The sequence below is a fragment of the Vollenhovia emeryi genome, unplaced genomic scaffold (assembly GCF_000949405.1).
Source record: "Vollenhovia emeryi isolate VEMERY1.0 unplaced genomic scaffold, V.emery_V1.0 DF939121.1, whole genome shotgun sequence".
In the NCBI taxonomy this organism is placed as follows: Eukaryota; Metazoa; Arthropoda; class Insecta; order Hymenoptera; family Formicidae; genus Vollenhovia; species Vollenhovia emeryi.
Genome location: NW_011967245.1, coordinates 2,261,428 through 2,286,158, shown reverse-complemented (window position 1 = coordinate 2,286,158; position 24,731 = coordinate 2,261,428). Strand labels below are relative to the sequence as shown.

General features: G+C 45.3%; 2 protein-coding genes across 4 annotated transcripts in view; both read right to left on the bottom strand.

The window, feature by feature from the left end:
• The window catches only part of LOC105570211 (unc-112-related protein-like), a 50,614-nt gene extending 38,711 nt beyond the window's left edge, over positions 1–11,903 (bottom strand). Inside the window, exon 1 of the mRNA XM_012027250.1 lies at positions 11,240–11,903. Coding sequence (XP_011882640.1) covers positions 11,240–11,378 — 139 coding nt within the window. The 5' untranslated portion in view covers positions 11,379–11,903. The remainder of the gene's footprint in view (positions 1–11,239) is intronic.
• Positions 11,904–12,920: 1,017 nt separating this feature from the next.
• On the bottom strand, positions 12,921–22,234 carry LOC105570210 (DENN domain-containing protein 4C). Of its 3 annotated transcripts, none has more exons than XM_012027247.1 (19): positions 21,841–22,234; positions 21,159–21,758; positions 20,454–21,040; positions 20,129–20,369; positions 19,801–20,071; positions 19,617–19,708; positions 19,285–19,535; positions 19,037–19,207; positions 18,827–18,955; positions 18,484–18,730; positions 18,247–18,397; positions 17,811–18,014; positions 17,218–17,445; positions 16,407–16,502; positions 15,997–16,238; positions 15,652–15,910; positions 15,169–15,573; positions 14,797–14,966; positions 12,921–14,632 (listed from the first exon to the last, which is right to left on the bottom strand). In XM_012027247.1, the coding sequence occupies exons 1-19, from the start codon at positions 22,166–22,168 to the stop codon at positions 14,496–14,498; spliced, it is 4,809 nt and encodes a 1,602-aa protein (XP_011882637.1). In that variant the 5' UTR covers positions 22,169–22,234; the 3' UTR covers positions 12,921–14,495. The 3 variants fall into 3 exon arrangements, with proteins under 3 accessions (XP_011882637.1, XP_011882638.1, XP_011882639.1); XM_012027248.1 differs by having other exon boundaries at positions 20,454–21,037; XM_012027249.1 differs by lacking the exon at positions 16,407–16,502.
• Between the last annotated feature and the right edge of the window lie 2,497 nt (positions 22,235–24,731).

Below are 24,731 nucleotides of genomic sequence, written 5' to 3'. Positions count from 1 at the left end.
GGCGGCAGCACCGAAGCTTTATAAGCGCCTGGCCAAATAATATAATTATTTCATTGAAAGATATTACTTCAAATAATAGTGCTTTTTCTATCAAATAATACAGGTTGTTTGAATAAAACAACAAAATTCTTATTCAAAACATATAATGTTTCGTATAAGCATATATTGTTTCAATGAAACAAATTTCAACCAAATAAATAGGAATACTAAATCCAAAGAAACCGTTCTCTCTGTGTACGATTCAACACTTAAATGCGGATCAAGTTAGTTGTTTGCTGCTCATCGTAATCGCCCCCTTTCAGTTTCGGCATGTCAAATTTGTACTTCTCTCTTTATGGCTTTCACCATTTGGAGACTCACGCGAACGTGTCGGATGACAACTCGAGATGACAGATTCGTATTTAAGCGCCTAACATATTTGTGTCCGTATAGTCTCACTGAGGATGACCCGAAAGTGGGTCGAGACGTTTGATGATTAATTTACAAATTCAATAAAAAGCTCCATATTGGACACGAATACCTGCGTTTGGCTCGCATTGCCCTTCTTCCCGCCCACCAATTTAAATGCGGATATAAGAGTAACACACTGGTGTGCTAATTACACTAATAATTATTCAATTAACTATAACACGCCGATCTTGTGCACGACAAAATTCTGCGGGTTACCCTATGATAAAAATAAAGTAATATCCTTTTAAGAGGGTGTAATTTCCTTCGAGTTCCCATAACCTTCCCCCTTCTAGAAAAATTTATAATCGTAGGATGTGGGTCAATTGTTCCAAGTATTTCTTGTGAGACATTAGGCGCGAGAAGAAACGCATTAACGAGGGTGCGGTCTGTTTGATCTCATCGCCGTCTAACTCACTCATACTCCTAAGTTGCCCACGGGGAAAATTTCCGTCTACGTTGCACGATCCGAGGATAACGATACCGCGTCCTCGATCGTTTCAGTTCTCGTACCGAGAGGCACGGCGTGTGCCGCGAGTGTCGTATTTTCAGGACATTATCTGCCCGTTAAAAAAAAAACCGACGTTATTTGTGCCAAGGGCATCGTTAAAATCCTGCTGCACCATTTTCACGTGCATTCGCAATGCAAAGAGCGGACGCGACGGCTTCGCACTCTGTTAAAAATATTTTTGGTTTGATATGCAAAGTGCTCGCAAAATCGCGCATTTTCAGCATATCGCGAGGACGAACTGGAACCGAGTCTCGCGTTATTACAACAAATATGGCTGAGGTCTTTTGTTATTCACGAATAAGGTCTTGCTCATCCCTGATTAACGCTTGGCGTTTCGTAATAAATTCGAGGACAATCGCGGATTCGCGTTAATCGTCGTGAATTCGCCGTCGTGACTCGTTGACTTATAAGGCTCATCCTGCGTGCCGTTAAGCCGCAATAATGAAGTCACTCGGTCAAGGTTTCGGAGCGGGGTTTCGGAGCGCTGAAGCAGCCGTCGCCGACGCCGTTTCCTCGTCCACGCGTGTCGAGCCATTACCGCGGGCTCTCATCAACGCGCCTCGGAATATTTTCAGTCCGGTGTTGTTGCCCGACTCGCGGCACGTACAGACCGATCCCTCGTGCTCGAATAATTCGGAAGAAACAACTATCGCGTCTCTATCGCGCGTGATTCACTCGCTCGGTTACGAAACCGGGCACGTACGTCGGACTGTGAAGTCACGCGCTCCCGGTGGAACTATTATTCATATCCGAGCGAAAAAGCCTCGGTTACATGCGCGATACGTAATTTAAGCTTGCTGCTGAAACGCAGAAGAAGTCACGGGATCTCCTAAACAAATTGGAGCAGCGCTTGGAGTCGAAATATTCCAATTCATCATACAGAGATATTTTACGAGCCGAGTTATGTAACGAGATTTTTTTGCGTAAACAACGTAGAAAGGTACTCGTCTGGATGCGCCGATCGTGGTTATTCGAGTTGAAAAGTTTCGGCAGTTGGAAGATATATAATTATTTATGCGGAACATTCCTCGTTTACTCGGTAATCGTTTACTTACTTCGTCAAGAGAAAAGAATTTCGTATAAAAACTTCTCATGACTCACAATATTAATATGCAAGCTCCGTCATCGCGTCTTACATGCAATTACGCTTTATTAGTATTTAACATACAAAACATGATTCTTACTCTTTTAGAACAAATTTTAGACAAATTGTCCAAGTTCGTAAAATGTACACTCTGAAATAAAACAGACCTCGCGATGTTCTTATCGGCTGTACCGAAGATAAACGGTGTTCGATGTAATAGTCCAGTCTATTTTCTTTCAATTGACAGCTAACGTATATTGAAAGAGACGCCTTCGTCCGCAGTCTACTTGTAATAAAAGCGACACAGTTGATTCTTAACGTCATCTTCAATTAACATGATCGACGCTAACCAATCGAGCCGAGACCTATCGCGAGCCTCAGCAGCAAGAAACAACTACGAGCGAGTTATTAGCATATCTCCATAATGGCGGCGAGATTATCGGCGGAATTCAATGCCAATTATCGTCTCGTAGGAACGTCCGAACGAATTGGACTTTGGAAGATCAGGGATTAAGCCGAAGGTTATCGCGCCGAAAAAAAATCTTAGAATACAAATAGAATATCTCATTCAGCTCGTCAAGATGTTCTACAAGTATCGCCACAGAAATGTAAGATGCAAGATGAAGAGGCGTACAATGCCGCTCGAGGTGTAATTTCACAATTTCATGAAATTGTGAAGCATTTTCGAGAATACGATCTTCGTCATCGAGTGAAAAAAATCACGTCGTATGCGAAGCTCAATTGTTTTATTCAACCGCTGAGGAGACAATTACGCGAACAAATATATGTAAGTCGTAAAGTTAAAGATTAAAGTCTTTTTGCGTGAATCTAGAAAGTCGATAGACGATAAACAAACGAAGACCTAAATACGTCACTCGACTGTCCGAATGACAATTTCGAAGTGCATCCGAAGGGCGGTAGCTTAATCCTCTTAAGTTCCTTCCGAGAAGGAACGGGATCCTTCGATCCAATATCACGTGCAAACAGAATTAAATCACTCCTTAATCTTACGGCACATCCGTCACCCTCCTCCCGTCATTCTCATTTATAATCGAGGCGATACGTCGTACGTGCGCGAACAATACGTGGTTTCATCTATAAAAGTCGCAAGTCCCGGCAGAAGTGACAAACGCTTCCTCTCTCGCCACGTCATTTCTCGATCGAAGAAAATCCCGCGCTCGTTGGAGTAAGAAGAAAACTTATCGCGGCATAAAGTTACGCTTTTCCCTTCTCCGCGTTGATAAAAATCGACCGGATGTAAATTAGAGAATCGAGGAATGTGGGAAGGTCGTGACGTTCCGCACGCGCTTTGCACGACCCGCGCGAAGTACCGTAAGAGACAACGTTGTCTCCAAGTGGCTGGACGGTCCAGGTGCCACCACAATGCGCATCCTCTCGCAGAGTGTTTGTCATCTGGACCAGTCGCTTGAGTTGAGAGAAATATCTGCTCCAAACAGAGTCAAACCAACAAAAATTTGTAGAACAGAATATTCCATACGTCTCCATAAAATAATAGAATATTTTATGCTGTTTCTATAAAATCGAATATTCTATACGTTTTCTCTTGATTCTATAAAATATTTCGAAAAGCATTCGAGTTGCGTTCTGCAGAAACACGCGCTTAAACTCGCGTCATTCAAAGATGCGTTGCCGAGGATCCTGTTTGTTGAAAAGAACTATAAGACTCTCCGTGTAGAGATCTACATTGTTCAGTAAAATGTATGGTAGATGTGCGACGACGTCGCGTGGCTATTTTCCGTTCCGACCCCGAATCGTGTAACGTAGTCAACGCCATATATAAATTACGGTAATCCGACGCTGTGCACGTAATTCGAGCAGATAATTCAACGTAACGACGATGAGTCGACCTTCGGATTTAACCTTCGCCCGCTTGTCGCTTCGATGACGAAGGAAGTCCACGTGAAAAATTCGCGCGCGGCAGCCCGTGCCCTTTTCCCTCTTTCCTCTCCCGTTGCATCTGTCTCTCGTCCGAGACGTCGTGAAAAGTTCGCGGAAAAATCCACTCCAGAAAATTCGTTAAAATGAAAATGCTCGCGGTGACTTAATCCGCTCCTTTTTTTTCTACGTTAAAACGTCTTCCAATTGTGATCCTGACGTGTCGGCGGCTTTTCGCCTTTAATTAGACGATTGCGTGCCACGCGTTCCGAATTCGGAGCCGCGGAATTCGCGGCGACGAAAAGGAGAGCTCCCGGAGCGACGGTATTTGCCCGGGCTTCGGCTTCGGCTTCGGCTTCGCGGAAGAGTCGCAAGAAGAATGCAGTCTTGTCGTCGAGTTACTGACGTACGGTACATCGGCTCGGGTATCTCGTCGGCTTTTTCTCCCCTCGTGACGGCACGAAACCACGTGTCTGACCGTGCGAGCGTCAATTACACGAGGCTGATTTCGATAACGACCGGGCACCGAACGAGAACGCTCGTTAAAACCTGGCCGATCCCTACTCGGAATTTCAATTATCTTGTACGATCTGATCTCCGAACGGAAAATCGTGTGTTTACGGTATCATTGAATACAATAACGACTATAATTAAACGCGATTCTAAATATATCCGTATAAAATCTCGAGGGACGAGATGAAATTTCGCGAAGTAGGAAATCTGCATTTCGCAACGCGCCAATAAATGTTGCGTAACGAAATATGATCGGACTACGAAGGCGCTTACGCAATGTGTTTACATTGTACGGGGAATTTATGGAATGAACAAATCGGGGAACGATGAAGCGGCTAAAAAAGGACAGACAGCCCGAGATCCCGATCCGTAGGCGCGACTCTCGCCGCGTAAAGGCCGAATCGGACTAGCAATTGTCGACGCGGATTGGATTGGAATTGGCGATTGTCTTCTAGCCAATGAGAGTCGATTTAATGGCTGCTTTGCTCTCATTGGCCAGAGGACAATCGCCAATCGCCAATCCGATCCGAGTCGGCAATTGCTAGTCTGATTCGGCCTTAACGCAGTTATTGTCACTGTGTCAGCTTTGAGTATTCAGGTATTAGACCAAGCGCTTTTTCGTAGGAAATAGAACGCGTTCATAATTTAATTTTACGATCGATAAACGATCTCTCTGAAAGGGCAGTGCGCCAAGGCACTTTAGATACATGCAATGACATATTTAATTTAAAATAGCTACACGGAATTCTCTCTTAAAATTGATCCTGAAATATCATTTAATCGTAGGACAACACGACATTACGAAGAATTTTATGAGAGTTTTCGAAATTTTACCATCAGTCATTTTATTATTATTTTCAGGGTAAATTTTAAGAGAAAATTCTCTCCGTGTAGCTGCAATTTTTAACGTCAAATTTTGCTACTTGTATTATCATTATTTAAATGTCTTTCTATCGTTATATTTCGATATCGAACGGCGCCGTTTCCTCGCTTCCGCCACGAGTAAAGGACTAGCGTCCTTTGCCCGAACGCTCTATACTGCCTGCGTTCTATTTTCAAAGGACACTGTCCTTTCCGCCTCCAAATTACCGCGACCATTTCATCTATTGCATCTACGATCTGAGTAACAAAAGAGTGTAGGTACAAAAACGTATTCTTTCGTCCGAAACCTGAAATGATTCGAAATCGTAGACGGTTTCAAGATTAACATTTAACTAAACAGATTAAACAAATATGATGATCCTAAATTAATACAGACTGAAATTTATGCATTTAAAAGAAAACGTACACGGAGAGAATTTTCTTTTAAAATTTATCCTGAAAATCGTGTAATCGTGGGACGTGACATTTTAAAGAACTTTATAAGAGTTTCTTTTTTAAATTGTACCATACAGTTTACTAGTATACTATTTTACTATTTTATTGTTTGGTAAAATTTCAAAAAACTCTCATAAGTTCTTCAAAATGCTATGTTGTCTTACGATTACACGATTTTCAAAGTAAATTTGTTTCTCAAACTACAACGATCATTTATATAACATAATTTATTAATGCGTTAATATAATTTATATTAATGGATTCTTCTCCGAACTTGGAATTGTTTGCTGCCGCATTATCGCCTTGAGATTAATTTGAAACGCATTTCGCGTGTAAATGAGATTTTACGATGTATCATCGAGCATGTCGTAAGATGATACAGGTAATTGACTGCCGTTTACGGTCGCGACGAGTCGTTTGAATGGGTTCACTGTTGCACATTTTCTGAACCTTCACGCCCGGAAGTTGGTCTGACTGCATGACTGAACCTTCCGCGAGCAATCTCTCCTTTTAATCAAATGGAGAGGCAATATGCGCCGGAATAATCGTGTGATGGAGCTCGAGCAAGCAAGGGTTTTGCGAGCAAATTGAAAATAGGTGAAGAAAAGAAAGATACGAGCAATTGCATTGACATGCCACTTGAGCTACAACGACTTAATATAATACTTCGGTATCACGAAACGTATTTATTTCTGTTTCCGTTAATTATAAGAAATTGTCCATGTTTTTAAATTATTTTTGTCTAACTCCATCTAGAGTGTTAAAGCTGACAATCAGCGACAACACGACTGTGGAATGTGACGAATATGTTTAGCTGACAGAACTATAAGTAATGTAAATTTAACTGAATCGACGATAAACTAGATTTACGAAAGGAAAATCTAGAACGAATGAGAGAGAGAGAAAGAGAGAGAGAACCCATGTATCCTTTGTTACAATAACCGAATGACTTTTTATTATAGGTCGTTGAAATCGTCTCAACATACGCTATTGCCATAATGATTAAATAAGTATAGTATGCTATTAAAAAAAATAGAGGTGATCTTGAAATCTCCGAAGCGCCTCCACTTTTTGAAAAAAAATATTACCAACATGTTATGGCTCCCTTGATATAGTACAACTTTCGTAATTATAATTTTTTTCACGTTCTCTAAAAATAGCGGAGATATTCGAGGTGGACAAAGTTACGGCCTCAGCCTGTATATATTTACACACGTATGTATCTCTGTAATACACTGGTTGACTCTTAGAGAGTAGACGGTGTTAGACATAAACGATTTCTCGTATTCAAAAGTACACACATTTGGTTATAACAGACAGTATTCCCGAATATAATTCATCGTAATGTCCAGTGAGAAAATGTAGCAAACTGTTGGAAGTTGGAGCAAAAGTGGCCTCCATCGTAAATTGAAAGAAGCATAAGTTATCATCAAGCGAAAGTGATTGGACCGGTAAACTCGGAGTCTCCATTGCTCTTTCCCTGACCACGCAGTTTCGTAATGCTTATGGATGGGCGCTTCGTTCAACTATGCATACGTGCTTACAGTTCTGTCAACTGACTAACATATTCATCGCATACAACAGCCGTGTTGTCTCTGATCATGTCAGCTTAGATGGAGTTAGATAAAAATAATCGTATTCAAAAACATGTTTAGAAGTTGATCCTTCGTCCTGTGTCGATTAGGCGCGTTTCTCCCCTTTCTACCGAATTCCCTCAGCATCTCCGGCGCACCCTCGGAATTCCGGGTCTTCTTTAACAATGCCCCGGCGCACTCGACTCGAAAACCGCTCGAGTGCGCGTGAACCACCGCGACACGTCGGCTCGTAGCTACGTCCGGGACACCCGGTGTATTTACATAAGGCTCAGCCACACGTAGGCCGGTAATACGCGTCGGTCCGGTTCGAAATCGTCGAGCGGCGAGATGCGGCGAGATGCGGCGGGATGCGGCGAGAACCTGCACGGCCGCGCTAACCTGTTGGATCCGGCGTGGCGGGGCAAAAAAAAAGGTAAGAGGACCAGTCAACAAAAGATGTGGCTGCTGGATTTTTCTACCTGGCCCCGCGCACGTATCCGACGCACGATGTCCTCTTCCCTTAAGGATCGATCATTTTCCCCCCCGATATTCTCAAACCCGAGTAGTTACCAAGCTTGAATAACGATACCGTTATTGCAAACCAAACGAAGTCGGTCGATCTTGCTTGGAACCAGATCTGACTAATTAAACGAAGTTAATCATCGAATATCAAAAATGTATTATTCAACGAGGGCGTTGCGGAAAGTTAATCGATCGCGAGTAGCAAATCCAATTTCTTGTAGATCGTTTTCTACGACGCTCTCGTTGAAAACGTTTTCACCCCTTGCGGCGGTTTCGTGGAAACGCGATTGAATAATGCACTCGCACTCGTTATTTCACGTCATAACGTATTCATGAGTCATGGCGATCTTCGCATCACGTGAGGAGAAGAGCTGGGCGTTACTGGGATAAATATTTTATTCGAGCCGGGTAAGGATATGGAGTAATAATCCTCTCCGCTCGAACGAGACAATTGTCTTGCCTGAATGAAGATTGGAGAGCGCTTGAAAAATCACTTTCCTACTGCCTAAAGTCAATCAGTGGATTATCACTGAAAACAGTTGTAAGTGTAGCACTGAATTATTCATACTTATAACTGTGAATCGGCGAATATTCACTGCGTTCAGCGATAATCCACCGGATTAACTTTTAGAGAATGTACCTGCGATCCACGAGGGGGAAGCCGCTGGCCAAAATCTCGTACGCCAATGCTCACCAATGCTCAGTGGGCTTTACTTTATCTCATTATCTTATTTTATCTTTATAATGTCCCAGCAAGGCCTAGCGCCCAAACTAATGCCCAAACTAATGCCCAAAAAATGCCCAGTGGGCGTTACTTTATCTTATTATCTTATTTTATCTTATTTTATAGTTATAATGCCCCAGCAAGGCCTAATGCCCAAAATAATGCCCAAAATAATGCCCAGTAATGCCCAGTAATGCCGCAAATCTGTACACCACAATGCCCTCAGCGGTTTCCTCCTCGACGATCCATTTCGAATCGCCCGAACAAGCTCCGAATTGATTCGGTGTCATCGCTTTTCGACGGATCGATCGAACTCGCCGAGATACTTTTTACTCGGCGAACGAAAACGATAATATCGGCACTCGCGTAGGATTATCGTTATCTCATCCGGAGAGAGGGGTGGGCGTCATCGTACTCGAGATACGACGAGTTATTCCTTATCGCGCGGCCGTCAGGTAAACGGCGCGCTGAAATTCTTCTCTCACCGGAAGCGTTTCCCCGTTCTACGTTTGTTCGGCAATTTTGTATTCCGCCGCGTTCTTAATGCCGCGTGAAAATTTATCTCGCGGGAGCGAACGGACTCCCGCAGAAGGGAGGAGCAGGCTCGACGAAGAAATCGCGTCTGTCTCTTCCCCTCTCTTTTCCGTCCTCTTTGGATTTATTTCCCAAGTTTGCGCGTACAAAATGATCTACTATAAATGACCGCGTAATCAGGAAAAGACACTGGTATACTTAAAAAATTTTTTATCAAAATTTGATAAAATATTTTTTTAATATCTTTTTCAATATCTTTGTAAATTTTTCATCAAATATTGATTTTTTTAACGTGCAGAGATATACAGGAACGTATTTACATGCGCGCCTTGTATGAGAAAATCTTAAATTCATCTTTCCCACTGGCTCTTCCGTCTGCACACGGTGAGAATTTTCTCTTAAAATTTATCCTGAAAGTCATACAATCGTGGGACAACACGGCATTTTGAAGACGCGGAATTTTATGAGTTTTTTGAAATTTTGCCATTTACATTTTACTGATAATTATAGTTAGTATACATTTTGACTAGTAAAATGTATGGTAAAATTTCAAAAAACTCTTATAAAGTTGTTCAGAACGCCACGTTGTCCCGCGGTTACATGCTTTTCGGGGTAAATTTTAAAAGAAAATTCCCTCCGTGTACCAGCAATAACGGACCACCCAGTATACGGGTGTGGATATGGGAACCGGCTCGTTCAATCGATCGAAATTGGCTAATTCGACGAGGATAAAACTGTCCTGCATCGGCTTGACTAATTACCCATGCCATGCCGATGCAAGGGCGATCGATGTTTTCAGCCTCGTAAAATTAACCGGTTTACCAGAAAAATCATCAATCGATGGTCAAAGTCATTAGAGCCGAGAGTTTTTAGTTAACGATTATTTTTGCGGAGAACCGCGAAAAACAAAGGTCTCTCTCTCTCCTTATCGATCAATTGCCCTTCGTTTTAAAGAAGGAATTAATAATTGAATGTTAAAACGAATCCCCTGTCTCGTGCAAATATATTTCTATGCATTTACTTCTTCATAAAAATTTCATATAAAATATAAATCATAATAAACTTTCAAGTAGGACCCTCGAAACTAAACAATATATGTGAACATCTTCAAATCTTTCAGAAAAATCGTGAATCTTTATACCGTTTCTTTCCACATTTGTACTACGCGCCGATTCACGATTTTTCTGAAAGCTTTGAAGATCTACAAGTCGGGCTACCTACATCTTGCCTTGTTGACCCGCATTAGGCCGCATGTTCACAAAAAATATAAATCATTCTAAATATTGTACATTCGGTGCTCTGCTGTCTCATATTAGGAGCCTATCTCAACTGACTTCGCGATCGCTCGGCACATTTTATCTCTTCTCCTCCACGGGTGAGATATCACCTAGACGCGTGAATGTTTTCTGTTTTTCCGATAGATTACTCTCTCGGCCTCTCTCGCAGCGGACGTTCTCGGCCCGCGGAATTATCGGAGTCCGCTCGCGCCGCTTACGGCCCGGTTTTTCATTTTCTGATTAACCGGTAATCAGAAGTTAGTCGACTCCATCTTTTTCTATATTATCTAAGAAGAGACAGAGAACCGACTAACCTCTGGTTAACAATTAACCAGAAGACAACAAAGCGAGCGTGAGCGTATCGGATCATTAAAACAGAGATTAGATTGAAACTTGACCAATTGGAGTGAAAGTCGCCAGGCTTGAGATCGGCAAACTTTACTCCGATTGGTGAAATTTCAATCTAATCGCAATCTCAATCCGCGATCCGATACCGGGGGCTTCACGGGAGCAGCAACGAGCGCGGCGCGGTGCAGGCGCGCCATTTTGCCGGTAACTTCAAAATCGGAGTCGTCGCCTCGCGCCTACCCGACCCGTTCGAATTCCACCTGTCGCGCACGTCGAGACGTACGTCCAATGCGAACGCGAGAAAAGACCCGGAGGTCGAGCGGCCACGTTTGACGTCGGGAGAGGAAGTCGGGAGGCGATAGAGCGACGAACGAGTGGGGAAGGAGAAAAAAGAGGGACGAAGAGACCGACGGGGAAAGAGCGAAAGAGAGGCGCGCGCGCGCGCGCGCGGCCGCGCGCGTGTGTACGTTACGTGTAATAAGAGGGACTTACCGAGATCCTCCACGAGGCGCAGCATGACACCGCCGATGTGCAGCTCGCCCTTGACGCGTAGGCTCCTCTCGACCTGCAGATCCGTCACGAAGACGCGCAGCACCCAGCTGCCGTCCACCTCGTGGCCGTCGGAGTACATGTTTCTTTCTCTCTTCCTCGTTCCACCTCTTTATCCTCTCGTTCGCCGGACGGCGGATGTCAACAGCGGCGGCAGGAGGGAACCAGGGAAATCGGTGTCGGCGAGGTCCGGTTTCGCGCGCGCATACGCACGCACGCACGCACGCACTCGCGCACACACCGAGCGGCCGTCACCCGATCGCGCGTACGGCCGTTCCTCGCGTACGCGACGGAGAGAAAGAGAGCGTGTGTGTCGCGCCGCGCGGTTCAACGCCTGGCGAACATGCCGCACGCGATTGCCGCTCCGTTTCGTCTCACCGGCTCGGCGACGACCGACGACCGCCGCACGCAACGCACCACTGCCGCGCGCGACGACTGCGACCGTCTTTCCCTTCCCCCGGGCAGATCCGCTGGACGCGCACGCACACACGCGCGCGCGCGCGTAATCGCGTGGAACGAAACGGCGTGGAACCGGGAGCGGAGCTGGAGCCGCGCGTACCCACTGCCTTCGTACGCTCGCACCGGAGTGAAGTCTGCCGCGGGAACGGAGCGCGCGGCGCGCGGCAGAGGCGTTCGGGAAACTTCGCTCACCTTCGGCCGCGCTCGGCCGGGGACTCCGCGGCACGAAACGGGGCGCGCGTTCGCCTCGCTCCGCTCGGCGAGAACGCGGGCGGATTTAGCCCGATTTGGGGAGACGACGGCGACCGGAGCGGGCGTCAAAACGCCGAACTCGCGAAACCAGAAACGAACGACTCCGTGACGCACCTGGCACATTCTTTCGATACTCCCGTCCCTCCCGCCTGCTCGTTACCGGGAATCTTTTATGAATTTAAATTCACTCGAATGGCACTTCGAAATGACTATCTCTTCTTTCCTCGAGTTGACACGAGAGCAAAAGATGACGCGAACCAATTTTAATTGAGTAAACTGTAATTTTACGTTTATTTTATTTCAATGTAAAGAAATATATATCGTTCTCCCCCCCCCCGTCGAACGATTCGCGTCGAGAATCTGGCTCGTGAAATTCGCAGCCTACTTCAGTTCGTCCCTGAATTAACCTTCCGGAAGCCGCGAAATTTCAATTGGATCCGAGTACTTTCTTAGCAAAATATATTCTCTTGATGATTTTTTAAACGAGCGACTCCGTGACGCACCTGAAACTTTCTTTCGATACTCCCGTCTATTCGTTTCCGGGAGTCTTTTGTAAATTCAAACTGTGAAATATTAAAGCGAGATTATCAAAAGTAAATAATTTACGAAATCTTATGTTTTTTTACATGAAAATAAAATAAACGTCTTCAATTAGTTTTACTTCTCGATAATTTCACTGCATTATTTTTATATGGACTGGCAAGTTCCCTGAAAATAAATAAAATTGATAGGACCTAAAAACTGGATTACACAATACTACTTTAACACTCGTTTCCGTGAAAATTTTAAGTGAAAATTCGTAAAAGTAACAACGAGAGATATACGGAAATAATGTGAAATTAAAATTAGCCTTAGTTTTTAATAAAGCGGATATTTGCGGGACACGAGCCCCCTCGAAAGCAAAACAAACAACTTTTGTAAAATACCTCAACTGACTTTATTTTCGTAATCTACATTCATAGTATTGTAATGAATGAACGTGCGTTCATTCACATTTGTCCAGGGTGAAAAGTGCACAGCACCGAAAGGTCGCGTTCGGTGAGTCTCCCCCCGCGACAAATAATTTTCTCTCTCTTCATCCCATTTCGACATAGAATCAAATCGTGAGCAGCGACTTATCTAACTAAGCTCCGCTAATCTATTACAAATGCTTGGAATTGTCTAAAATTCATAAAAATATTCACTCTCACGCTAAAGCATTTACGTTTGAGGATAAGTAGTCGAGTTCAACGCGCCACGCCCTGTGAAGAACACTTTTCACCTGGGACGCAGAGAAACGATACTTACGCTGTGTGTCTTGCCGTGCAATGAACGATCGTTTCTATCTAAGAGTACAAGGAAAGAATACTGCGTTTCGTCATGTCACACGCTACACTTCACGTCGCGCGCTTTCTCTTTCTTCCTCTTGCTCTTTTTCGCGGTAAAAAAAATAGTCGGTATTAGGCGCTGCTCCGTTTAACACCGCCCCCTTTTTTCCTCTTTTTGTTTTCCTTTACATCGCGGATATTACGTGTAGGACTGAAACGTATTTAAGGTCACAGCACACCTGGAGGGAATTGAACTTGCAGTCGCTTTACAGTCCGTAAATTCTTTGGTACTTGACACTTTTCAATGTTGTACTCTTAGATACCGCTAATGCGCTGCACAAGTTACTGAATCACAAAACAGAGGCATGCGCGACCCGATTACTTGATTACAAAAAAAAGACAAAGGAAAGAATCAATAACGGTTAAAAACAATTACATTATAAACGAAGATCAGAGATGTACGATTAGTTAAAAATATTATCGTTCAACTTCTATTGCACTGACTGATCTCGCGATCGGCAGCATCGATAGCTCAGACTGATTTAATGACTTTCTCATGTCTTCGTGTATCACGGCCTTCTGTCTCCGTGATAACGAGAGAAACCCCGAGCTGACGAATTAGTTCGGTGATCAGCGCCAAAACGATATCGACACAGCCGACCCGATGGCTACTCCCGTCAGTTTTCGCGTGCGTGCGTGATCGAGGTTCGAGAACCGTGGGCACGAATCCAACTATCCGTTTTCAGCGCAAGCAAAGACAAGTATCACGGGTGTCAGCGAGTAAAGCGGAGTCTTATGAAGAAACGAGGATGAGGTAACGTTAGTTCGCACGTCGGCGCTACGGCGCCGATCGCGCTTCGAGAAACGGTACTTTAGATCGGACTCGAGCGTAATTCATCGTCGATAACATTAATAGTCCTCCGTGTTAGATAATAATAAACATTCGACATGTTAGCAGCAGCCGTCGTCGCCGCTGTCGCGACATCGCACGCTTCGAGATGCGACGAAACCTGCTTCAACATCGTACCTCGCGTGCGTATTCGTCGCAAGTGTAATTATTGCGCAAGTAATCAGAATGCTCGCGCCCGCGAGTGTTGTCCGTGCAATATCACACCCTCTTCTCCGTGTCTCGAGCAATCTTCTTCAAGCGTCCTCGGGATTACGGCTGCTCGCTCTCGTCCTTACACGTTCAGTTGCTTGAAGTAATGCCTGCAGTACACCGACATCATCGTCGGCGGCGCATCAATTTTATGCAGTAACTTCTCCTCGTTCTCGGAGAATTTCTCCAGCGATAAACTGTATTCCCGGTCGAAGACGCCTGTAAGAACGAGAATCAAGTTACTGGACGCACCGACGCTACAATCAAGCTCTATAAATATCTCGACAATCGGCTCAGTCATTTGAGAAAGCAATGAATCTTGTATAAATATCTGAGGATTGTTTAGACGTGTTTGTATAATCTTTTGGTCGTGTAGCCCTCACCTTGGTCAATATTCGTTCTCCCCAATACAGTAAATGCCAGGAACAAGATATCCCTATATATAGAAAACGGATGAACGCCTGTTTGATGTTTACTTCTTTCTAAGGCCACTCTTATTATAGGTTCCGCTAAGTCGTTGCAACGGACATACGTTATCACTGCCTGCATCAATCTAGAGCAAACAAAAGGTTAACAAGATAACAGCTGTAACCGTTTCGCATATCTGTCTGCTCGAAAATAAATCTGATCGTTATTTAATTGTCGTCTAGCAAACCGGATAATCCATTAATTTTCCCTCGCAATACCCGTTTTTAAATTTAAAATTTAAGCGCTGGTATCACTGATAATTTACAGGACGATCTATTGAAACTTACGTCCTGTCTTCTGTGGAATTTGACTTCCACTGGAGATACATAGGCAAACGTTCCATGTGCAGTCGTTCATTGTCCCACGTGGTTCTTACACCCACCGAGCCTACGGTCCTTTGGAGTTCCGAGTTCTTATCGTTGTTCAACCAGAGGTCGGGTAGATGACTCGCCAAATTAATCCTTTCGAAGTACCATATCAGATTCCAGTATACTATCGGATGTTCCTGAATAAACCTGTACTTGGTGAGACACGCGTCCCCCTCTTGACTCAGTACGCTCTCCAATTCCTTTCTCAGAACTAACGGATTTAGATATGGTACGGTTATCGGCTCCAACGATTCTTTCGGCTGATCTAGTAATTCTACCAATGCTCCCATTAAAGGATCGCTATTTTTCTCGCTCGCCTCGCATCTACGTGAAACAGACACATTATTTTATCTTCTTTATGTATCAAGGACGACACAGCTTACGAGACGGTCGCTTAGTCACCTATAATCTAATATCGTGGCTGTGAGAAGGGGAACAGTAGCTTTGTCGCAATATTGACAGACTGTATTCAAGTTGGAGTCTTCCGGCTGCCAACCGGCCATTATCTCCTCGTCGTACAGGATGGCGGCGCAGTTATGGCATCTACTAGCACTGGAAAGCACAAGCTCAATGGCAAGACGTTCCTCTAACTCCCTCGTGCCCTTTGGATAAAGACACTCCGCGAGTTCGTATAATGAACACAAATCTAGATTTCCATCACCTGATTGAAGAAAAGACAGATGAATATCGCTGCTTGTTAGCGTAATCATATGATACGCGTTATTATTGTCAGTTTATATTCTTTACCGGACGCCCTAGTCTCGTTTCGATCTTGTATAGATCCGTCAGTGAGGGAGTCCAGAGACTCGTGCGATATCCCGTAAGCTATTTTTTGTTCGCGTTCCTTATTTTTCACCGGCGTACTCGTCGCTGAGATGGCTTCCTTTATTTCGTCAAATTTCTTAACCACAGTTGTCGCAGCGGACTTCAAGCTATTCAGACCACCGAGTATGATTTCGTTCGACTTTTTACCTGTTAAACTCGACGGGCTAAAATGCAACAAAGAATGAATAAAAACATATAATCTGGCGTTAGCCAGAGAAAGGTTTTACATGTTAAAAATGTGCATTTGGTATCTTGTAACAACGTAGAAGCACACAAAGACAGAACGCGCGTGGCTAACGACCGTCTACGCAACTAACACGTATATTACGTACCTGATATAACTGGAGAGACTAAGAGATTCAATAAGTTGATTCGATGATATTAAATCCTTATTTTTAGCAAACGCCAATCCACCCGTGGAGTATCGTCTACATTTAACGGATAAAATAACAGAAACCAACTTATAAATGCGCATGCAAATATGAACAAGAACAAAATCGTATTATTCCTCTAACAGTGCGATTACAAACGAATTCACTCGTCACCTTTGTTATGTGTATACAATTTACCTTTTCCATCGATATCGTACAATTTATAATGACTATACTCCTGCATTATTTTTCTTATTAGGTGTACAACTTTGCTTCCGCCGTTTTTTCCCCAAAATTTCAGGCTCTATTGTTAAAAAGTATTTACATATTTATGAATCAAAGTACTGTCCGTCGCTAACCACTACTTTTTTCCCATCTTTCTGGCAATTTTCGGATACCATCTCGAAAAAACGATGCGTCTTTTGAGGCGATCCACGAATCGATCCATTTTTTCACTTCTTCATAAGAGCGGAAATTGTGATTAGCCAGGCCGTATGCCAAATTCACTAATGTGGTGCTGTCGTTATGTTGACAGATGTCTAAGCTTACTGTGTGACATTTTTGATCTACCTATTTCGACCAGCACTTAACGCTGCAGTCATCTATCGAAAAACGGCGGAAGCAAAGTTGTACACCTAATACAAGCACAAACATAAAATACCGAGTCTTGCAAATGTGTCACACTTTGGAGGAATTAAAACTGATGCATTACACGAGGTGTTATTTGAATGCAGACAATGTGCACGCTATTAAACATACGCAAATGTCTTACCCGAAACTAAGTTTAAGACTAGATCCTAAGCTAGAGAGGCTGGACGTTACGCTATCCTTATTCTGAGACCAAAGACTGCTTATTTCCAGTCTCTCTTTTTCTCTCTCCTGTTCCCCTTGTTGCGCCACGGAGTGAGGCATCGTCTCACTCCTCTGCAAATGCCCACCCACTGTCATGCCACTTTCATCTACTGCTTGATGAAACGTCGCACTACGTGGGAGGATGTTGCTGTAAATACATATTTTATAGTGATTTTCGTATTTAAAATCGTATATATATGATTGGGATGTAATTCTTTGAAAATCACGAAGCATGTTTAATACAACTTGTCTCTCGAAGGAAATATATTCGCTGTACAACTACTCGCAATAACTTTGATCACCAGTAACAGTCTCCCATAAGTGGTTGCGAAATGTGATTTCACACGTTAATTTTTCTATCTTCATCTTTATTTTGAGGAAATCTTTGCCCCCTTCAACTATATCTATAACTTTTTCGAAAATGATTCTGCGGTACGCTACTTCTAGATCTCATTTCTATTCTCGCCTAAGTATTTAACGTTTCGCTCATGCGAATACTATGAATAGAGTTACCTTCGGAATAAGAGAGGCCCTCCTGGTCTTTCCTCAGTCGTATTATTTACAACAGTTAAAGTACTTGTTGAGCAATTCGAATCATTTTCCTCGGAAGGCGACACAATCGGTGTTTCGTCATTAATGAGAGCACCCAATGGGTCATTTTCCGTAACTGGTGTGCGTATGGGACTTTTTAAAGGCGACTCGACACTGCGCGTTAGCCTACATGGAAAATATTACATCTACATAAGCTTATACATGCAAATTAGCACTGTAAAATTCAATATGAAAAGAGATTAATTACGTAAGATTTGATAAAATGGTCTACACAATGAGTACTCGCTTGCATCCGCTACTATAATACTAATGAAACAATAGAGTCTAAACAAGCGATTCCAGCGAATGGGGCAAACCTGAGCGACACTAACGTTCAAGTGAATGTATAACAAAATACCTTGGATTACTTGGCGGTTGTTCCAATTCGTCCGATTGCAACATACTTAACGTTGTTTGATCTTTAACTATACTATTCTGCCGAAGGAGCTTAGCTTTTAATTCGAATGACCCGAATCCTGGCAAATCTGACACAGAACTGCCTTTAGTGGCTGCCGGAAAGAGAAAGAAATATTGTTATTCGAAAACCGATGCAATCTAGTTGTCATACATTAAAAAAAGAAAACAATCAACTTACAATCACTGTGTGCAGCTTCAGTGTCCTGAGAATGGGAGCTGTCGAGACTAGACCGAGAGAGCGCATGTTCCATGCATTCAGTCTTATCGGCGCTTAAGAAATCCACATTCGAGCTCAATCGTCTTCTAGCGCTCTTTTTCCCGGCTTTCTTAAATAAAGCTGCACCGACGATGACATTGCGTAATTTGTTCCACATCAACTGGCTTGAGTTTGTCATATCGGAAGGCCAGGTTGCCTCGAGAACAGCCTGCAAACACGACAGAGGATCAGCCAAAATTCTCGAGATGATTAAAACCTCTAGAAATGCATACCTTTTTTTCATTTAAAAAAAATCGACAAATACCTTATTGTAAAATCCGTACGTTAAAGCGTTAGGTTGAACACCACTGCGTTTCATATGGAACAGTAGCTTTACAGCTAAAACCGGTTGCCCATACACTCCGCAAAGTTGCATCATAGCTCTGTAGCATACCTAAAAAGAACAGCGGGAACTCGGTTAAAAAAAAATCACGGATCTACTTTTTTTCTTTAGTATCGAACTTAGTATCTGCACCTCTTCCATAGGATCGAGACGTAATTTCTGCATTTTGACTAATATCTCGTAAGCCTGATGCAAAACTGCAGCTGGCTGGCTGGAGGCCTGCAACATGGCTGGTAAATGCAGAAACCAAAGACTGTGACACGTACCAAGTAGGCATCTGCCCCATCTGTCGGGCATCGCGGCCTGAAAAATAAATACAAGTCGGGCGTGTATATTCGTTTGCGAGAACACTTCCGCGGCGGACCCTTTCATTTATTCACCTGTTTTCGAGCCATCCTTTGAGCAACTTTGATTTCATGCTTTGTTCTACGAGCCATAGGACTCCCAGGTACCATACCGAAGGCACTTAGAGATGGATTCTTTAAACAGAAGTTCTTCTGAGGCCTCATTAGATCCGGGTTCAACTTGAACGACTTGTATATTATTGGTGTTTGATTTGTCCCTGCTTCAGGTGGAGGTATAAATACTGTACGCTCACTATGTTGAGATTCATCCAGTTCCAAGAGAGTCACTGAAAGTTAAACGAGCGATGAGGAGCCATTACGCGGTATGTGACACAGATAAGAAAAATGTAGCTCAATTTTATTCGTACCATTTTCCTCCTCGACCCGTTCCGTGCATTCGTCGAAAAACGCCAGCCCCGCCATGTCCATGTCGGACACGAAACTTCTCTCTTCTATGAATCTGTAGAATTTGCATTTTTGTTGGAATAAAATTATAGATTGCATGTCATGAATAATATTACGACAGAGAATTGATGAGACAAAATGATTCACCTGATAAACATTTGCGTTCTCACGAGCATGGTGTAGAATTTTGCGTGGGCCTTGTCGCGACTTCTCAAAAACGCTTGGATATTGAATAAGCTTGTCGGATCTGTCGACCCTACGGTAGGTGCTTTTGTAATCGGCAACAAATAGCTTCGATACCCTTTGAGAATGGTCGCCATGAATCTTAAGAAAGCGTCCTGTACTTCAAGCTCTAACGCTTGCTCCTTGCGTTTCTGTTGAAACTCCCTGTCCACGCTAAAGTCCTCGTCACCTCTGTCTAATGAAAGTGATAAATTAACGTCAATAAAGATAGTAAAAAAAATGAATAGCATACCTTTTTGAGAACAGCTAGTCTTTCCCCACGAAATTATCTTGGAGGACAGTAGCTCCAGCCAATTTCGGAGCTGCCTAGCTGCCTTTTTCGGCAGCAATTTAACATTCAGATATTTTTTGTCGTCGCATATCGCAATGTTATTCGTATCCAAATTTACGCAGTTGACATCAGAAGGAGGATCGTATAAATCAAAGAACCTTGAATCCACGCCGATCAGGAATGGCAACGGCGCGTGCAATACCTGTAATTTAAATAGTAGATGCCTGTCTACTTTTTTGCGCCCGTATGAATAAAGGAAACGGTATGCGAGCTCGGCGTATATTACCTCTGCTAATCCTAAAGGACACAACGGTATGTAAGGGCACTGCCACTTGAAGGGAAACAGAATCATGGCGATGGCCTCGCTGACGGAGGTCAGCACGTCCGGACGTAAGGAGTGAACCAGTATTTTCTGCTCGGTCAATATCAACAACAGTATCAATAAACAATTGTCAGGTCCCAAGTTTATCAGCAGTTGCCTGAAACTCGCGCCCGATCTAGGCAGCGCGAGATCCTCCGGTTGAGTCAAGATCAGCCTATCCTGACTACTGAGCTGCACCAAGATTCGCGGGCGCTGCGGGCTCGGGAAGGGTATGTCGTATAAAAAATACGAGATGTACTTCTCGATCGGGACACTCTGCGGCTTGTCGTTGACCATGCGGTGTAGGAAAACCAAGAACTTCTCGAACGTGTCGAAAAACGGCCAGTGAGACAGTATACATATGGATTTGCTAATGTTCAGCGACTGGCTCGCGGGATCCGTGTACTGCAGCCTTTCCAGCTCCAGTATACTCAGCTTCTTGAGTATGCCGGATCTCTTGAACAGCTTCATTTTCACTTGCGGCTTATCCTTAGTTATCTCCATATTATCTGCTGAAATGAAAGAAAAGACACCGTGTAACGAAACAGGATATCCGTACTGGAAATTTGCGAGTCGGTCCGGCAGAAAAGTCCAAGACCGTCGGATTAGGATTGCGAAATGCGTCTGTACCACTGTTTTTATTATTCTCGACCGCGTTCATGATCTCCCGGCTGTGCTTGCAGTTGGATGTGTCGGGCTCCATATGCAGCTCCTCGTAAAACGTTATTGCTGAACCGTATATCTTTTGAGCGGCGTCGGCGACCGTCAGGACAAACGTCGAGAACACCGGCTTGGGTTTGCACGCCACTTTAGGCCAACATTCTATGGTCGCGCCCATCGGCAGGCAAAACATGGCGACGGAATTAGGAAAGCCGAAACTGTTGTAATCCGTCACGGGATACTTGTAGAGTATCGCCGGTTTGAACGACACCAAATTGGCGCGGTTCATCGACTTCTTGTAGCACAAAAACACGTCGCTGCCCAGCATCCCCTTGTTCAGATTCTTATTGATGACGCAGAAAGCGTGCGGCGGGCTCTCCCCCTTGTTCGTCAGGATAACGCATATGTCCGTGACCACGAGGGAGTTGCAGGGCATCTTCCGACTCGCTCGCCTGTACGTTACAAAAATCTTGGAGGTGGAATTGTTGACATTCGCCACGTAGCCCTTGGGGGTCTCCAGCACCATTTCGGCGTCCTGCATTATACGCTCCTTCCCGTCGTATATCACACCTGCAAGAGTAAAGCAACATTTACACAGGCGCGGGTTCGCTCCGCGTGTCGTTTCGCAATATTCGACGGCCCTGCCTCTTACCAATGTCAACCAAGGGCGGCTTGTCGCGGCCCCGTCTGTAGCACAGGTAGCACTCGTTCGTTCGCAGGCTGCCGTGATTCAGGTCCGCCGGGAAGCCGGACACGGTGCACTCCAACAGCGTGTACCCCTCCGGGCAGAGCTCGCCCAGCGCGGGGAATATTACGGCAAGGTCCGTGATGGGGGGCGGCATGTGCATGTCCTTGAGATGCGTGCCCTCCTGGCACCAGTCCTCCAGCTTGTCGTTGCTCCCATTGTCCTCGCCGGGCTCGTCGTCCTGGCCCGGCAGCCCGGCGATGACGAAGTAATCCGCCACCCTTCTGTCATCCATATTTTCCGAGCAGCGTCCAAGGTCCCCGCCGGTCAGATCTCACTCTCGGTGCATCACTCGGTGCGGCGAGGGCGCGGGGGAGGGGGGGGGGGCGGACGTTTCAATCTCGGCGGCTACTCCGATCGCTTCCGCACATGGCACCGAGGAGCGCGAAGCCTCTCCTGTCACGTTGCGAGAGCGTCCAGCCACGCTCTCGCTCGTGTGCCGCAACGAGCCGGGCGCGCGCTCGGCTGGTCAGCACCTCGGACGCGGTGTCGCCGCGCGAGACATCACGCTGCTGGTCCCTGCGCTCCCTTCGTAGACTTGCAGCGTTACAAAAATATTTTGATCCACCGATACGGACGGCGTTATCGCGCTCGGTCGGGGCGCGTCCGCGAGGACACCGGATCTCTCCTCCCACCGGGAAGCCGTGACACGCCGTGACCGTCGTCCTCTCGCCCGGCCCTCCGAGGTCCTCTCTCTCTCTCTCGCCTCGCGCAGCGGACGTCCGCGCGCGGCTTTGTAAATAGATCGGATCACGCACGCGATCGGAGTGACACGGCGTTCCTCGCGCCGGCGTGACTCGCGCGGATGCCCCGCGAACAACGACGTCGCGCGCGCGTTTCCTCACTCGCGGTCGTCGGCCGTCGTCGCGGTCGCATCCCTCCGCGCGCAGCGGGTGGGAGAGAGAAACGGCGCGGTTCCCCCGAGCTCTCTCGTCTAGCCCCCGTGCCTCTTTCTCCCCCTTCGCAACGGTGTCATAGGTTAGACGTCACCACGCACACGCGCGACGGCGGCGGAGCGGTTGCACGAGAGCGCGGCCGCGGACGGCGAGGACTGCGGGCGCGTTGTTGCGCCGCGCGACTGGCGAGCTGAAAGTCCGGCCCCTCGGCGGCGCCGGCGGCGGACACGAGGGGGATGCTCCGCTGGCGCGTGTCCCCGCGAACGGTGACGCACCTGCGACGGAACTGCGTTGTTGCGTCGCCGTACGACTCGCTCCGCGGCCTCGCGGTACCGCACCTCGCGCAGGAACCGTGCCGTGTGTCGTGCGCGGCTGCGGGCGAGCGGCGCGCGATTGTCAGACGGCCACGGAGTCGCCCCGCTGGGCAAGATGGCCGACGCTCCGGCGCGGCGGCTACTTTCGAACGGGGGCCGCCGATGCTGGAGTGATTCTGCACATTTCGCACTTTTGGCTCCTAGAAACTGTCAGTTCGTGAAAACATTTGTGTAATATACAAGTTATGTGGCCTTTGCGTACGGACCGACACTGTCGCGCTATTCGGGTTAAGTGAAAGAACGGCATGGTGTCATTGAAATTGAGTTTAGAAGCTTAACAAAAAATCTATTCACTCGGATAAGTTATAGGTTAGGTAACAAGAACGTTAGAATGTGAAAAAGTTTTAAGTGGACTGTGTATACTTGATTATAAATTTTTGCATTGATTTCTAAACAACAGGAATATGATATAACAATATAGCAATGTTTAGATAACATAAAATTATTTAATAATTTCTATTCCTATATAAATTTGATAATAATTGTCTAATATGTAGGGTACTTCAGATTTTAATAGATAAAGTTTGAGAATATATGACAGACATCCAAGAGCGATAGGAAAAAAATGTTGCAATTTTTTTCTTACATACAAAGGTGTATGCAATGTTTCTGCAATCTTTCGGTGTATAACGGGCAGAGGCTCGATCGCGGAGTCTTTTTCACTTTTCACGAGTTCACGCTACAAGTTCTACGAAAAGTGAAGAGTTTCACTGTTCGCCAATGAAGTTTTTCACCTTTCGCGAATTCACGCTAGAGGAAAGGATTCACGATCGAGCCCCAGGCGTTCCCTCATCTCGTCTCTTCGCACCGCGATCGCGTTCCCCGCCTCGCGTCCCCCACCGCGGACGACGACTCGCGGAACCGCCTCGCCAACGCCACGCGTCGAGCTACATTCTTTTTCCTCGCGCACCTGTTTCTCTCTTTTTTTTCCCTTTCTCTCCCGGGTTTTCTCCTTTTTATCGAAAACGTCAAGCACCTCCGGGGTCATTCGAATCGCCGTGGGGATAAGCAGAATCGTGGACCTCGGGCGCGCGACGCTCGAGAATTAATTGCGCATATCGCGAGTCCGTTTAACGGCTGCGCGGGATTGCGACAGCCGCGAGTAGTCTCGGCGCGCCGAAGAGACGATACAGGAATTCATATTACGATTAATAAACTTGTTATTCTAGCAGCGACGTTCTGACAGCGAGATAAATTAGCAACAGATTCGGCACTGTCCCGTCTCTTCCGTTTCTTGTATTCTTCTTTGTTACATCATGCTATTATAATGCTATAATAATTTCACGGGAGTATTATTTATAATCGACGAAAGGAGAGTTTGCTTATGGTCACCAGTAATGATTAAAAATTGAGACGGGACACTTATAGTCAACCCAACTGGCTGGTTACTTTATTAGTTTGCTACAACGTTTCGACCCTATTTTTTGGGTCGTCATCAAGTGATACTAAGTCGACTTAAGCCCGTATCAGACTACGGATTGGGATTGGGATTAGATTGAAATTTGACCAATCAGAGTAAAAGTTACTG